Raw genomic sequence first — 13,510 nt, forward strand, 5'->3', positions numbered from 1 at the left:
ATGATGTTGACCACCCTGGAGTCTCCAACCAGTTCCTCATCAACACTAGTGAGTTCACACTCACACACACACACACAAACTGTGCACACGAACATTGGGCAGACACACAAACCACACACAGCAATGTGTGTGTGTGTGCAGACTCGGAGCTGGCCCTCATGTATAACGACTCGTCGGTCCTGGAGAACCACCACCTGGCCGTGGGCTTCAAGCTGCTGCAGGAGCCCAACTGTGACATCTTCCAGAACCTTCCCAAGAAGCAGAGACAGTCCCTCCGCAAGCTTGTCATTGACATGGTGAGACTCACACAAACACACACCTCCACCTATCACAGCCCAGTCTGCAGGGAGGAGGATGGGCCTCCACCTATCACAGCCCAGTCTGCAGGAAGGAGGAGGGGCCACCGATGAGAATGCTGGGACTTTGTGTTCATAATATTTCATGATAAAAAGATTGGGCCTCATTCTCGAACATTTTCTGAAGTTTCTTCTGAATTGTTTCTTACGGGCTTCGGAAAAACAACGTAAGAAAAAGACATCCGCCAAATTCATGAACGCTTGAAAATGTGTTCCTACGCAGCAGAAGTTTTCTGAGCTGTGCTCCCCGGGAAGAGTTGTCTTGAGTTGAAAGCGCGTCCTCGTGCTCCTGAAAAAACCACAAGGATCAAAGGAATCGCATTTAAGAAAAACTCTCTGTGTTTGAAGTGTTAATAAAGTTATGAGAAATCGTTGGTGATTGAGTTCACATCAACTCTACAGACTATGGCAAGCCGTTTTATCATTTAACCAATGAATTGTTGACATCCAAAATTCGAATTCTGAATATCAAGAATTGCATTTTGGATATCAACAATTCGAATTTTGGATATCAACAATTCATTGGTTAAATGATCAAACGGCTTGCCATGACAGACATCCTCGGATTTAAATAATGATAATATTTAACCTTTCTTAGTGTGCACACTGTTAGATCCAGTGGAGAACAATTCCACTGCTCATCTTACTGGTATGATGTTGCACCTGTGCACCGGTTGCTTTTCGCTTGGACATAACTTGCGTTCCTGTTGCTTTCCTAATTGTGTTGATTCTGACTGCACACGTCACTGCTGTTGCGTGCCATTTTAAGGAGCTGTCGGGGCGTGTATGTATGCAAATTCAGGAGCACGAGGACGCGCTTTCAACTGAAGAAAACTCTTCCCGGGAAGCACAGCTCAGAAAACTTCTGCTGCGTAGGAACACATTTTCAAGCGTTCATGAATTTGGCGGATGTCTTTTTCTTACGTTGTTCTTCCGAAGCCCGTAAGAAACAATTCAGAAGAAACTTAGGAAAATGTTAGAGAATGAGGCCCAATGTTTCCATTCTGTAGAAATGTAAAGAGTTTGTAGTTTGCACATTACCCTGTGTGTGTGTGTGTGTGTGTGTGTGTAGGTCCTAGCTACTGACATGTCCAAGCACATGACCCTGCTGGCTGATCTGAAGACCATGGTGGAGACCAAGAAGGTGACCAGCTCAGGAGTTCTGCTGTTAGACCAGTACACCGAACACATCCAGGTGGGTCTGTGTGTGTGTGTGTGTAGGTCCTAGCTGCTGACATGTCCAAGCACATGACCCTGTGTGTGTGTAGGTCCTAGCTGCTGACATGTCCAAGCACATGACCCTGTGTGTGTGTAGGTCCTAGCTGCTGACATGTCCAAGCACATGACCCTGTGTGTGTGTAGGTCCTAGCTGCTGACATGTCCAAGCACATGACCCTGTGTGTGTGTAGGTCCTAGCTGCTGACATGTCCAAGCACATGACCCTGTGTGTGTGTTAGGGGGGTCAGATGGCGGTTAGGGAATCAAGCTACCAATCAGAAGGTTGGTTCGATTCCCGGCCGTGACAAATGATGTTGTGTGGGCAAGGCACCCTACTTGCCTCTGGGGAATGTCCCTGTACTTACTGTAAGTCGCTCTGGACAAAAGTGTCTGCTAAATGACTACATGTAAATGTGTGTCGGTCCTAGCTACTGACATGACCCTGTGTGCTTGTATGTGTTTGTGTGTGTGTGTGTGTGTATGGTGTGTGTGTGTGTGTATGGTGTGTGTGTGTGTGTAGGTGCTGAGGAACATGGTTCACTGTGCAGACCTCAGTAACCCCACAAAGCCCCTGGCTATCTACCGCCTGTGGACAGAACGCATCATGGAGGAGTTCTTCAGGTTAGAGAGGGACGGAAGGATAGATAGATTTTTTGTTCCAAACTTTTTTAGATTTTTTTTTCAACCCCCAACACATTATTCCAACACGACACAAAAAAAATTCAAACGTTGTTTTTAAAATGTTAAACCTTTCCAAACTTTTTTTCCAAAACTTTTTTTTTTGAAAGGAGAGAAAGATCATGCCACCAAATACAGATTAGAACTAAAGTCTGTCTTGAATATTTAAGAGATAAGATATTTAACAACAGTGTAACAAACAACAGTGTAATGACATAACAGTGTGACCACAGTGTGACCACAGTGTGACCACAGTGTAACAGCAGTGTAACAGCAGTGTAACAGTGTAACCACAGTCTAACCACAGTGTAACAATAGCGTAACAGTGTAACCACAATGTAACCGCAGTGTAACCACAGTGTAACAGCAGTGTAACAGCAGTATAACCACAGTGTAACCGTAATGTAACCACAGTGTAACAGCAGTGTAACCGCAGTGTAACCGCAGTGTTAAAAAATCTGAAAAATAAATTGTAATGTACTGATACCAGAAAAATCTACTAAGTACAGTCCATCTTTGTTGATTGGTTGATATGTCTTCCAGGCAGGGGGACAAGGAGAGGGAGCAGGGGATCGAGATCAGCCCCATGTGTGACAAACACACTGCTTCTGTGGAGAAGAGTCAGGTGACACACACACACTCGTCTCAGTCTCCCTGCCTTCCACCCTCCTCTCCCCTCCCCTGCCCTGCTCCTCCCCTCCCCTCCAGGTGGAGTTTATAGACTTCATCTTTCTGTCATCCTCCTCTCCTCTCCAGGTGGGGTTTATAGACTACATTGCCCACCCCCTGTGGGAGACGTGGGCAGACCTGGTGCACCCAGATGCCCAGGAGCTGCTGGACACCCTGGAGGACAACAGGGAGTGGTACCTCAGCACCGTGCCCCAGTCGCCCTCTCCTCCCCCGGACAGACACCTCCAGCACAGGCCCCGCTTCCAGTTCAGCATGGAGGACCTGGAGAACGGCCACAGCCATGCCTATCACAACCAGAATGGGGGGTTGAGGAGGGGGGAGGAGGTGGGGGAGGGAGAGGAGCCAGGAGGAGACGGAGAGGAGAAGATGGAGCAGCACCAAGATCAGGAGAACCACAATGGAGAATTCTATTGTTGTGGTGCGGAGGCAGGAGGGGAGGAAGAGGGAGAACGAGAGGGGGAGGAGGAGGGAGGAGGAGAGGGGGAGGAGGAGGGAGGAGAAGAGGGGGAAGAGGAAGGAGGAGGAGAGGAAGGAGAGGGGGAGGAGGAGGGAGGAGAAGAAGGGGAAGAGGAAGGAAGAGGAGAGGAAGGAGAGGGGGAAGCAGAGGGAGAAGAGGAAGGAAGAGGAGAGGGGGAGGGGGAGGGAGGAGGAGAATGGGAGGATGAGGAAGGAAGTGAAGGGGAGGGAGGAAGAGAGGTTGAGGAGGCAAGAGACGCATGGGATGGAGGAGAGGAAGATGACTTGGTAGAAGTAGGAGAGGAGGAGAAAGAGGTGGAGGAGGGGAAAGAGGAGGGTGAATGGGAGGAGGAAGAGGAGGAGGATGTGGAGGGTGAACAGGAGGGAGAGAAGGAAGAGGTGAAAGAGGCAATACAAGAGGAAGAGGAGAACGATGGTGAGAAGGAGGAGGAGGGGAAGGAGGGTGAAGAGGAAAATGGGGAGGAAAGCTAATTATTGATAGATCATAAAAAGGAAGCTTGATAGATGAGAATGTGAAGGATGGGAGAAAAGAGGGAGAGAGAAAGTATGGAGAGGGAGAGAGGGAGAGAGCTAGATAGGAAAGTGAAGGAGGTGAGAGAGCGGGACAGCTGGAGAGGTGAAGTGACAGTGGATGGACTGAAGATGACAGAAGACATGAAGAGAAAAAACGGGAGGAAAAAACGGGATGACTACAATTTGACTACAATACACATCGTGCATCTGTACAATCATCACTGCCATGGGACCTAGGGACGAGGGGGAACTTGTTTTATCAACCTTTTGTAGCACTCTGGACCATAAACAGTGAAACACACACTCTTGTAAGAGCATGCAAAAGCTGGAGGTGTTCCCTGCCGGACACACACACACACCATGACACTCAAGAGACACTCTGACCAGTGTCCTTTGTTTTTTTTCTTCCATTTTTGTCGGAACAGAAAATTCATAAGATATTCAAGAACTTCATGAATGTTCTAGAACTGTGAAGGGTTGTCCTGGTTGTGCCTGTTAGAGCCTGCAGGGTATAACAGCTGATCCAATACCTGCTTTTGTCCTGGGATGAACACACGAAGGAGCAGATGTTTGGTGATTACTGGAATGAACACATGAAGGAGATGTTTGGTGATTACTGGGATGAACACATGAAGGAGCAGATGTTTGGTGATTACTGGGATGAACACATGAAGGAGATGTTTGGTGATTACTGGGATGAACACATGAAGGGAGATGTTTGGTAATTACCGATGAGCCTTTGAGTGTTTTGAGAAAGTGTTTTGCTCATGGACACGGACATGGGGCCAGTGTTGGCTATTTGGCTAACCTGCTACCTGGCTAACCTGCTACCTGGCTAACCTGCTACGTGGCTAACCTGCTACCTGGCTAACCTGCTACCTTGCTACTTCAGTGCATTGTGGTTGATTGAAAGGATGAGCAAAAGTTAGCCTTTAGCTAATTTAGGTTTCTGTTGCTATGGGTGATGAGTTTGCACTGGTCCCATGACGTTCTCTTTGCGATGACGTCATTGTCTCAACCTTGATATATTCACCCTAGTCTACACCTACATCAATAAAGCAATGCATCATGGGACTGTTAGGGGTGTGTGCGAGAGAGAAGGGGTGGGGGGTAGATTGTGTGTGTGGAGGGGTTGGATGTGTGTGTGTGTGGTGTATGATAGGGGTTGTGTGTGTGTGTGATAGGGGTTGTGTGTGTGTGTTTGAGGAGGGGTGGGGGGCAGGGAAAGTCTTCCTCTACTGTGTTTCTATTGTTAATCTGTGATTGGCACTTTACCCACCCCTGTACACACACGTCCTGAGATCCATGTCTTGTTATTACATATGTGTTACACACATTTACTGAATAATAATTGTGTATTTTAATCTGCTGATGTCAATAAATAATAATGAACATGCCTCAGATAAAATGTTTTATTAATGAGCTCATAAAAGAACCTGAGACACACACACACTTCCTCATTCAGCAGTCAGGTGACCAAACAGGTCCTGCTGGTTGGCTATAGGGGGTTTTGGCATCAAAGCGTAGTCATGCAGAGACACACATACACACACCCCATCCCTCCTCACACACACACACAGTACCAAAAGGCATAGAAAGAGATGCCAGACAGACTGAATAGCAGGATGAACACTTCAAATATTAAATAAATAGATGTTGATCTCAGAGCTCTACAAGTCTGCTAGGAGTTACACACACACACACACACACACACACACAGTTGTTTCCAGAACATGACTTCATTAAGTTTCCAATACTGTCTTCATTTGAGGTTGGAACTGTTCCACATTGGAGTTGTGGAAGGTCCTAGAAACTGCTTGGCGCGGCTCTGAAAGGTTTTGCTTGGATTATAGAAAGTTCTTTGGGTGTTCTGGAAGATCTGGTCAGGGTTCAAGAAGGGTCAAGGTACAGGTTTTGGAGAATAAGAGTTCAGGGTTCTAGAAGGGTCAGGCCAGGGTTCTAGAAGGGTCAGGCCAGGGTTCTAGAAGGATCAGAGTTCAGGGTTCTAGAAGGGTCAGGTCAGGGTTCTAGAAGGGTCAGGCCAGGGTTCTAGAAGGGTCAGGTCAGGGTTCTAGAAGGGTCTGTTCAGTATTATAGAAGGGTCAGGTCAGGGTTCTAGAAGGATCAGAGTTCAGGATTCTAGAAGGGTCAGGTCAGTGTTCTAGAAGGGTCAGAGGTCAGGGTTCTAGAAGGATCAGAGTTCAGGGTTCTAGAAGGGTCAGGTCAGGGTTCTAGAAGGGTCTGTTCAGTATTATAGAAGGGTCAGGTCAGGGTTCTAGAAGGATCAGAGTTCAGGATTCTAGAAGGGTCAGGTCAGTGTTCTAGAAGGGTCAGAGGTCAGGGTTCTAGAGTCCGACCCAGCAAGACCAGTCTGGAAACTCCTCCAGCTCCCCGGTCTCTCTGAGCAGCTGGTTGCCATGGAGAAGAGACACCCTGTACCGCAGACGCACCTTACGCTGGGGGGGGGGGGGGGGGGGGGGGGGAGGAGGGGGCACTGTTACACTCTGTCTGGATATAATATTCATTTACCCTGGCCAAAAGCAAACCCCTTTCTACTCACCCTCTGGGGATTGGCCAATAGGAGTATCTGGGAGAGAGAGGCAGGGGGGAGGAGGGGCTTGTAGGAGGGCAGGTCCTGGCCAGGCGGGGGCTGCAGCTTCACCTGCATTGTCTGATTGGAGGAGGAAGGTGTCAATCAAAACAGAAAAGATGGAGCCACTATAGGAAGGGTCTGACGAAATACAGGGTCGTTGGTCAGCTGACGTCGTTACCTTGGGAACAGCAGCCTGGAACATGAAGTCTTTCACAGGAAGAGGGGAAGTGTTCACTGTGGAGACGATTACCACGGCAACGTTTGAGTGTCCTGGGGGCGTATCCTTGGCAAAATGTAGGGAGACATGGACCCCGCTCTGGTCGAAAACCGTGATTGGCTCCAGTCGGCCTATCAGAGACAACCAGGAAGAAGACATTTTCTGAAGGGGGATGTCGCGCAATCACATTTTCCCATTTATTTATCTCCATCACATCAACTTGATTTTAATTCAATGTAATCTTTTATCAAATGTATTTTTACAAACATTTATATATTTCATGAAAATGTTATGAACTTACTAGGTCTAATGGACTGCAGAGGAACATGGATATCTGCTAGAGAAACCCTCATTGGCTGGCTAGATCCTGACAAACTGATTGGTTGAGTCGGAGGAACCGCCCTGGAAAGAGAAGAGCCAATCATGTGGGAATGTGTATAAAAAAATTAACGAATGAAAACCCTTGATGTTTCCCTCTCTGTCACTCTTCTCATCGCTCTTTTCATTCTTCCTTCCTACTCTGCCTCTTTTCTCTCCCCCTTTTTCCTCTCTCTCTTCACCCTGCCCTCTCTCTCTCTTCCCCCTGGCCTGTCTCTCACTTCACGCTGCCCTCTCTCTCTCTCTCTCTCTCTCTCTCTCTCTCTTCACCCTGCCCTCTCTCTCTCTCTCTCTCTCTCTCTCTTCACCCTGCCCTCTCTCTCTCTTCACCCTGCCCTCTCTCTCTTCACCCTGCCCTCTCTCTCTCTCTTCACCCTGCCCTCTCTCTTTCTTCACCCTGCCCTCTCTCTCTCTTCACCCTGCCCTCTCTCTCTCTCTTCAACCTGCCCTCTCTCTCTCTCTTCACCCTGCCCTCTCTCTCTCTTCAACCTGCCCTCTCTCTCTCTTCAACCTGCCCTCCCTCTCTCTCTCTTCACCCTGCCCTCTCTCTCTCTCTCTTCACCCTGCCCCCTCTCTCCCCCTCCCTCCTGCTCCCCCTCTCCCCCTCCTCACCAGCAGTCTTCCCAGGACCCGCCCCCTTCTTCACCTCGAGCCACCAGGCAGGGCTCTGTCCTCCTGGACACCCCCTCCCTGCAGAGGGCCCTCTCTCCAGCCTGCTCAGACACAGAGCCACACAGCTACAAGGGGGGAATCAGAGATTATGATCACAGTTGGGCCAAGACAACTTTATAGTCTTAATACTATCTTTGTATTTCAGTTTACGTCTCCTGAGAAGGACCTGATGCTCCCATCAGCTGACTCAGTTACCTGCAGCAAGTCTCCTGAGAAGGACCTGACGATCCCATCATCCAGACCTGAGAGAGAGAGAGAGAGAGGGAGAGGAAGAGAGAGGAGAAAGAGATATAGAATGAGAAGGTGGGAAGAGAGAAAGGGAGAGAGAGAGGCAGAGGGGAGAGAGAGGGAGGAGAGAGGGAGAGAGAGGCAGAGGGGAGAGGGAAAAAGGGAGGGAGAGAGGGAGGGAGAAAGGGAGGGAGGAGAGAGAGAGGCAGGGGAGAGAGGGAGGGAGATAGAGTGAAAGAGAAAGAGGGAGAGAGAGGCAGAAAGACAGAGAGAGACAAAGAGAGAGCATCTCCACACCTACCCAGAGTGTTGAGTTCTTCTTCCAGACTGAGAAGGTTGCTTTCCAGCCGAGGGCGGAAGGTAGGAGGGGGGAGGGAGGAAGATAGGGGGAGGGAGGAAGAGGGGGGGAGGATGCTGGAGGGGGGAGGAGGGAAGACTGAGTCCAGAGATGACAAGTCTATCAGGTGGTAACTCTTTATCTCTTTGGGACTGAGGGAATCTGGAAAGAGAGAGGGGGTGGAGGGAGGGGGAGAGAAGGAGAAACAGAGAGGGTGAACCCTTGTGGAGGAGAAAACAGGAAAACACACACACATAAATAAGGATATAAAAACATCGACCAACCTCTGTTATCATGGCTACCATTCTGCTTGGCCCCTCCCCCCTTCCCACTGGTCGCCACCCTGTCTCTGTAGGCGTTAACCGCCTGCGTCAGCTCGTCATTGGCCGAGAGGATCTGAGCCAGAGCCGAGTCATCGTCCACAGTGTCGCTGGCCAGGCGGAACAGGTTGGGCCGTAGCCTATCACAGCGCTCGTACAGGAGCTGCAGGAAGGGGGCGGGGCCACCGTGCACACAGGTGTGTGTGTGAGGCCGGGGGAGATTACACACAGCAGGGGGTCGTCCACACACACACACACACACAGCAGGGGGTCGTCCACACACACACACACACAGCAGGGGGTCGTCCACACACACACAGCAGGGGGTCGTCCACACACACACACACACACGCACACACCAGGGGGTCGTCCACACACACACACAGAAGGGGGTCGTCCACACACACACACAGCAGGGGTCGTCCACACACACACAGCAGGGGGTCGTCCACACACACACAGCAGGGGGTCGTCCACACACACACACACACACACAGCAGGGGGTCGTCCACACACACACACACAGCAGGGGGTCGGCCACACACACACACACAGCAGGGGGTCGTCCACACACACACACACACACAGCAGGGGGTCGTCCACACACACACACACAGCAGGGGGTCGTCCACACACACACACACACAGCAGGGGGTCGTCCACACACACTCTCAAAAGTTTTCACACACAAACACCAATGACATCAATTTCTCCCACACAGGAAGCGTACACACACACACACACACCTTCATGTGCTCGGAGTGCAGTGTGGTGTCTCCAGAGTCCAGCAGAGTTGTGAGTTCCCTGGTGCAACATTCCACTTCCTCCAGCACACACACACGCCTGGAGACCCTGTCCACACGCTCCTGCTCCTGCACACACACACACACACCAAGATTGCTATGGTGAACTAAAAATAAGATGTGAACTGAAATAGACAGGGACCACAACTAAAGCAATATGTGGTTCCGCACAAACTAAAATACAAATAATGTAGTGTCCATTGCTGTGGTTTGGTTGGCACTTCCATTCAAAATCCCCTCAAAATAATTGGGACTATTTTCAGTATACATCACAACCAGCTCACATTGTAAGGGGGGGGGGGGGGGGCCTCACCTCTTTAATGGTATGCTTGATCAGTCTGTTGGCTGTTTGTAGGTCTTCTGCACGATTGCTGTTCAGTAACCTTGCCAGTAACTAACACACACCATCACACACACGCACAATGTTATCTACAGAAAACAACCAGAAATTCACATTCATATATTATAGTAGCCCTTACTCACCCTGACACACACACACCATGACACACACACCTTGGCCTTGTCTTCCTGGTCAAAGACAGAGTCCTGGGTCCTCTTGGAGGGGGGGGGCATCACCATGGTGACTGGCAGCACAGGGTCCTTCTTCACCAGACCTGAGGACACACACACACACACAAGCATGCACTATTTGTACGTCACTTTAGATAAAAGAATATGATGAGTTAAGAAAATATCAATGTAGAGAGCTCTACATAATGTTCTTCAGGGTTCTAGTGTTGCAGTGTACCTTGTTTCTTTAGCATGCTGTAGGCCTCCTGGACCTTGGGCAGATCCTTCAGCCACACAGTCCAGCTGTACAGAACCTCTCTCACCTTCTCCTTCACCTGCTCTGGGCTCCACTGGCCCAGGTACTGGCACCACAGGACAGACACACACAGGACACACAGGATACACACAGGATACACACACACACAAGTACAAGCACTCAAACACACACACACAGAACTCTTCGCTAGAGTGACCACTCTTTAAAGTCCTGTGGTTGGTGCATCATGGTCATCATGTCATCATCTCAGTTCAGCTCTCATCTAATCAAAGTATTAAGATTCCTATAGGGGTTAGGTGTCACTGCAAGTTTAAGCGTCAGGGGTCAGGGCTACCTTGGGAGAGAGGACTTTTATCATCTCGTTGAGGAAGCGGAACTTGGTGGCCTCACTGTGGAACCGCTGGCCACAGTTGTTCATACACGCCTCCAGAACCTGGAGAACACAGGAGAATGCTGGCATGAGACACACACACACACAAGAACAGGAAGTGATGTGAGGGTTCTACAGGAAGTGATTTAGTGTCTGCATGATCCAAACTGGAAGTTACGACCTTACATTAACCATCACCTGACTATCCAGAGACAGAATTACTGATTACCATGACGAAAAAAGATAACCATGACAACCCTGTGGAAACACTGGAATGTTGGGAATATCAGCCTTGACAATTAGCCATGTGTTTATGGTGTGTGTGTGTGCATGTGTTTACGGTGTGTGTGTGTGCATGTGTTTATGGTGTGTGTGTGTGCATGTGTTTACGGTGTGTGTGTGTGTTCTTACAGTGAGAGCTTGCAGAGCCTCTCTGGCTTGAGGAGACTGGATCTTGTGTGCCAGCAGTCTGGTAGCTACCTGGGGACTAGACACACACACACACCTAGTATATATATATATACTGCCATAGAACACACACAGACATGTGGTACACACACCCACACACACACCCTGTTCTGGCCCTCTCAGACACTCTCGTCTCACTACTGTGACACAACTCAGTTGCTACCTGCCTGTCTGTCTGCTACCCGCCTGTCTGTCTGCTACCCGCCTGTCTGCTACCCGCCTGTCTGCCTGTCTACTACATGCCTGTCTGTCTGATAACTGCCTGCCTGTCTGTATGGTACCTGCCTCTCTGTCTGCTACCTGCCTCTCTGTCTGTCTGCTACCTGCCTCTGCTACCTGCCTCTCTGTCTGTCTGCTACCCGCCTGTCTGTCTGCTACCTGCCAGTCTGTCTGCTACCCGCCTGTCTGACTGCTACCTGCTTGTCTGTCTGCTACCTGCCTGTCTGCCTGCTACCCGCCTGTCTGTCTGCGACCCGCCTGTCTGTCTGCTACCTGCCTGTCTGCTAACTGCCTGTCTGTCTGTCTGTCTGCTACCCGCCCGCCTGTCTGCTAACTGTCTGTCTGCTAACTGCCTGTCTGTCTGCTACCTGCCTGCCTGTCTGCTAACTGCCTGTCTGTCTGCTACCTGCCTGTCTGCATGTCAGCTACCTGTCTGTTTGCCCCCTCCCTCCCTGTCTCACCCAGATGTGTGTGTGTTGACCAGCTGGTAGAATCCCTGGATGCAGTCCCATCTGAGCTCTAGGTTAGAGGGGTCTGTAGCTTGGTCTGGGGAGAGAGAGAGAGAGAGAGGGAGAGAGAGAGGAAGAGGAAGGAGGAGAGAGAGAGAGAGAGAGAGAGAGAGAGAGAGAGAGAGAGAGAGAGAGAGAGAGAGGGAGAGGAAGGAGGAGAGAGAGAGAGAGGAAGGAGGAGAGAGAGAGAGAGAGAGAGAGAGAGAGAGAGAGAGAGAGAGAGAGAGAGAGAGAGAGAGAGAGAGAGAGAGAGAGAGAGAAGAGGGAGAGGAAGGAAGAGAGAGAGGGGTGGGGGGGGAGGAGAGAGAGGGAGAGGAAGGAGGAGAGAGAGAGAGGAAGGAGGAGAGAGAGAGAAGGAGAGAGAGGAAGAGGAAGGAGGAGAGAGAGAGAGAGAGAGAGAGAGAGAGAGAGAGAGAGAGAGAGAGAGAGAGGGAGAGAGAGAGAGAGAGAGGAAGGAGGAGAGAGAGAGAGGAAGGAGGAGAGAGAGAGAGAGAGAGAGAGAGAGAGAGAGAGAGAGAGAGAGAGGGGAAGGAGGAGAGAGAGAGAGGTAGGGAGGGAGGGGAAGGAAGAGAGAGAGGGAGGGTAAGGAGGAGAGAGAGGGGGGAACGGGGGGGAGAGAGAGATGAAGGGAGAGAGAGAGAGAGGGAGAGGGAGAGAGAGAGGGGGGAAGGGGGAGAGAGAGAGGAAGGGAGAGAGACAGAGAGAGGTTTGCATTTCAGTAGGTTTGGGGTTATCTGGAGGTACTCGCGCAGCTGTGCCTCCTGAGCACAACTTACGCGTGGGCTTCACAACAACGAAATGCAGAAATTACAGGGACAGGGGGACGGGGTAATATTGGTTGAAGCGCATGCACGACGGGGCGCACGGTAGAACTTCCTGTTCCAAATATGATATAGCTAGATGTCCGTAAACAAAACCGTTTACGAAATCAAATCTTCAAAACCAACTCGTGCGTAAAGGAATAGAGGAAATGGTGCGATGGTTGTAATCACATGGTAAAGACTACGAGAGTTTTATAACATGGTGTTCAACGTTATAAGACGATGCCGAACTTTGTTGGAGAATTGTCAGCTGACAACTATGCTGGCAGACGTCTGCAGACAGAACTTCCTCAATTCACGCGCACTTGTTATTGAATATAATATCTTACTCATGTTGAACAGTAGGTTCAGCAAATAACTTATTCTGATCCAGTCTCGGTCCATATACGATGTGTCAAACAAAACAACACAATACAGAAAGGGGAAATGAACAACTTGTAAGAAGTTTTACTGCGGTTTGATTTTCACTTACTGAGCCACGACTCTAACGTTTCTCCACTATCGCCCGTCGCCATGGCCGTAGCCTACTGTCCTCTCCGTTGCTCCTCGGTGTCTTCTTATCGGTCTTCAAACCGTCTCTCCGAACAGCAGTGTCACCTAGCGAGCCCAACCCAGAGCGCGACATGTGACTCCCGTTCCGCCAAGTCTGAAGTCAGACGCTTAACCCCGCCTTCTAGCTAGGGCATGACAAATATCGTTCGAAACGGATGAACGGTTTAAACTTGTAAACAAAAGAGGAAATACGGAGGTGGTTTTTCGCAGAAGTCACACTTTAGACTATGAAATGCCACACAAATATAACGTTTAGATGAATATCACGGGATACGCACGAGCCCCAAACACCACAGTGAAACTT

The 13,510-nt window shown here is 49.8% G+C and overlaps 2 protein-coding genes across 3 annotated transcripts; one reads left to right on the forward strand and one right to left on the reverse strand.

The window, feature by feature from the left end:
- Nucleotides 1-5: 5 nt before the first annotated feature.
- On the forward strand, nucleotides 6-4,405 carry LOC124481985 (cAMP-specific 3',5'-cyclic phosphodiesterase 4D-like; the record flags this gene model as incomplete). The annotated part of the gene is made up of 7 exons (XM_047042306.1): nucleotides 6-48; nucleotides 142-296; nucleotides 1,429-1,551; nucleotides 2,095-2,195; nucleotides 2,796-2,877; nucleotides 3,009-3,266; nucleotides 4,358-4,405. Coding segments are annotated over 7 exons (810 nt in total), but the record flags the coding sequence as incomplete, so codon positions are not given.
- Nucleotides 4,406-5,330: 925 nt separating this feature from the next.
- LOC124481908 (ADP-ribosylation factor-binding protein GGA3-like) lies at nucleotides 5,331-13,387 on the reverse strand. Of its 2 annotated transcripts, none has more exons than XM_047042194.1 (16): nucleotides 13,127-13,387; nucleotides 11,786-11,870; nucleotides 11,049-11,124; nucleotides 10,602-10,700; nucleotides 10,229-10,352; nucleotides 9,964-10,094; nucleotides 9,794-9,874; nucleotides 9,424-9,549; nucleotides 8,642-8,840; nucleotides 8,322-8,519; nucleotides 7,988-8,034; nucleotides 7,733-7,857; nucleotides 7,044-7,144; nucleotides 6,704-6,873; nucleotides 6,493-6,603; nucleotides 5,331-6,388 (listed from the first exon to the last, which is right to left on the reverse strand). In XM_047042194.1, exons 1-16 carry the CDS (start codon nucleotides 13,167-13,169, stop codon nucleotides 6,278-6,280), a joined length of 1,827 nt encoding a protein of 608 aa, XP_046898150.1. In that variant the 5' UTR covers nucleotides 13,170-13,387; the 3' UTR covers nucleotides 5,331-6,277. The 2 variants fall into 2 exon arrangements, with proteins under 2 accessions (XP_046898150.1, XP_046898151.1); XM_047042195.1 differs by having other exon boundaries at nucleotides 9,994-10,094; nucleotides 13,127-13,381.
- Between the last annotated feature and the right edge of the window lie 123 nt (nucleotides 13,388-13,510).

This window comes from Hypomesus transpacificus, chromosome 19, assembly GCF_021917145.1.
Source record: "Hypomesus transpacificus isolate Combined female chromosome 19, fHypTra1, whole genome shotgun sequence".
Lineage (NCBI taxonomy): Eukaryota > Metazoa > Chordata > Actinopteri > Osmeriformes > Osmeridae > Hypomesus > Hypomesus transpacificus.

Coding starts and splice junctions, on each gene's coding strand:
- LOC124481908 (XM_047042194.1), bottom strand. CDS start 13,169: ATGGCGACGGGCGATAGTGGAGAAACGTTAGAGTCGTGGCTCA. Junction 10,701..11,048: donor AGGCTCTGCAAGCTCTCACT/GTAAGAACACAC, acceptor TGTGTTCTCCAG/GTTCTGGAGGCGTGTATGAA. Junction 10,095..10,228: donor CAGCATGCTAAAGAAACAAG/GTACACTGCAAC, acceptor GTGTGTCCTCAG/GTCTGGTGAAGAAGGACCCT.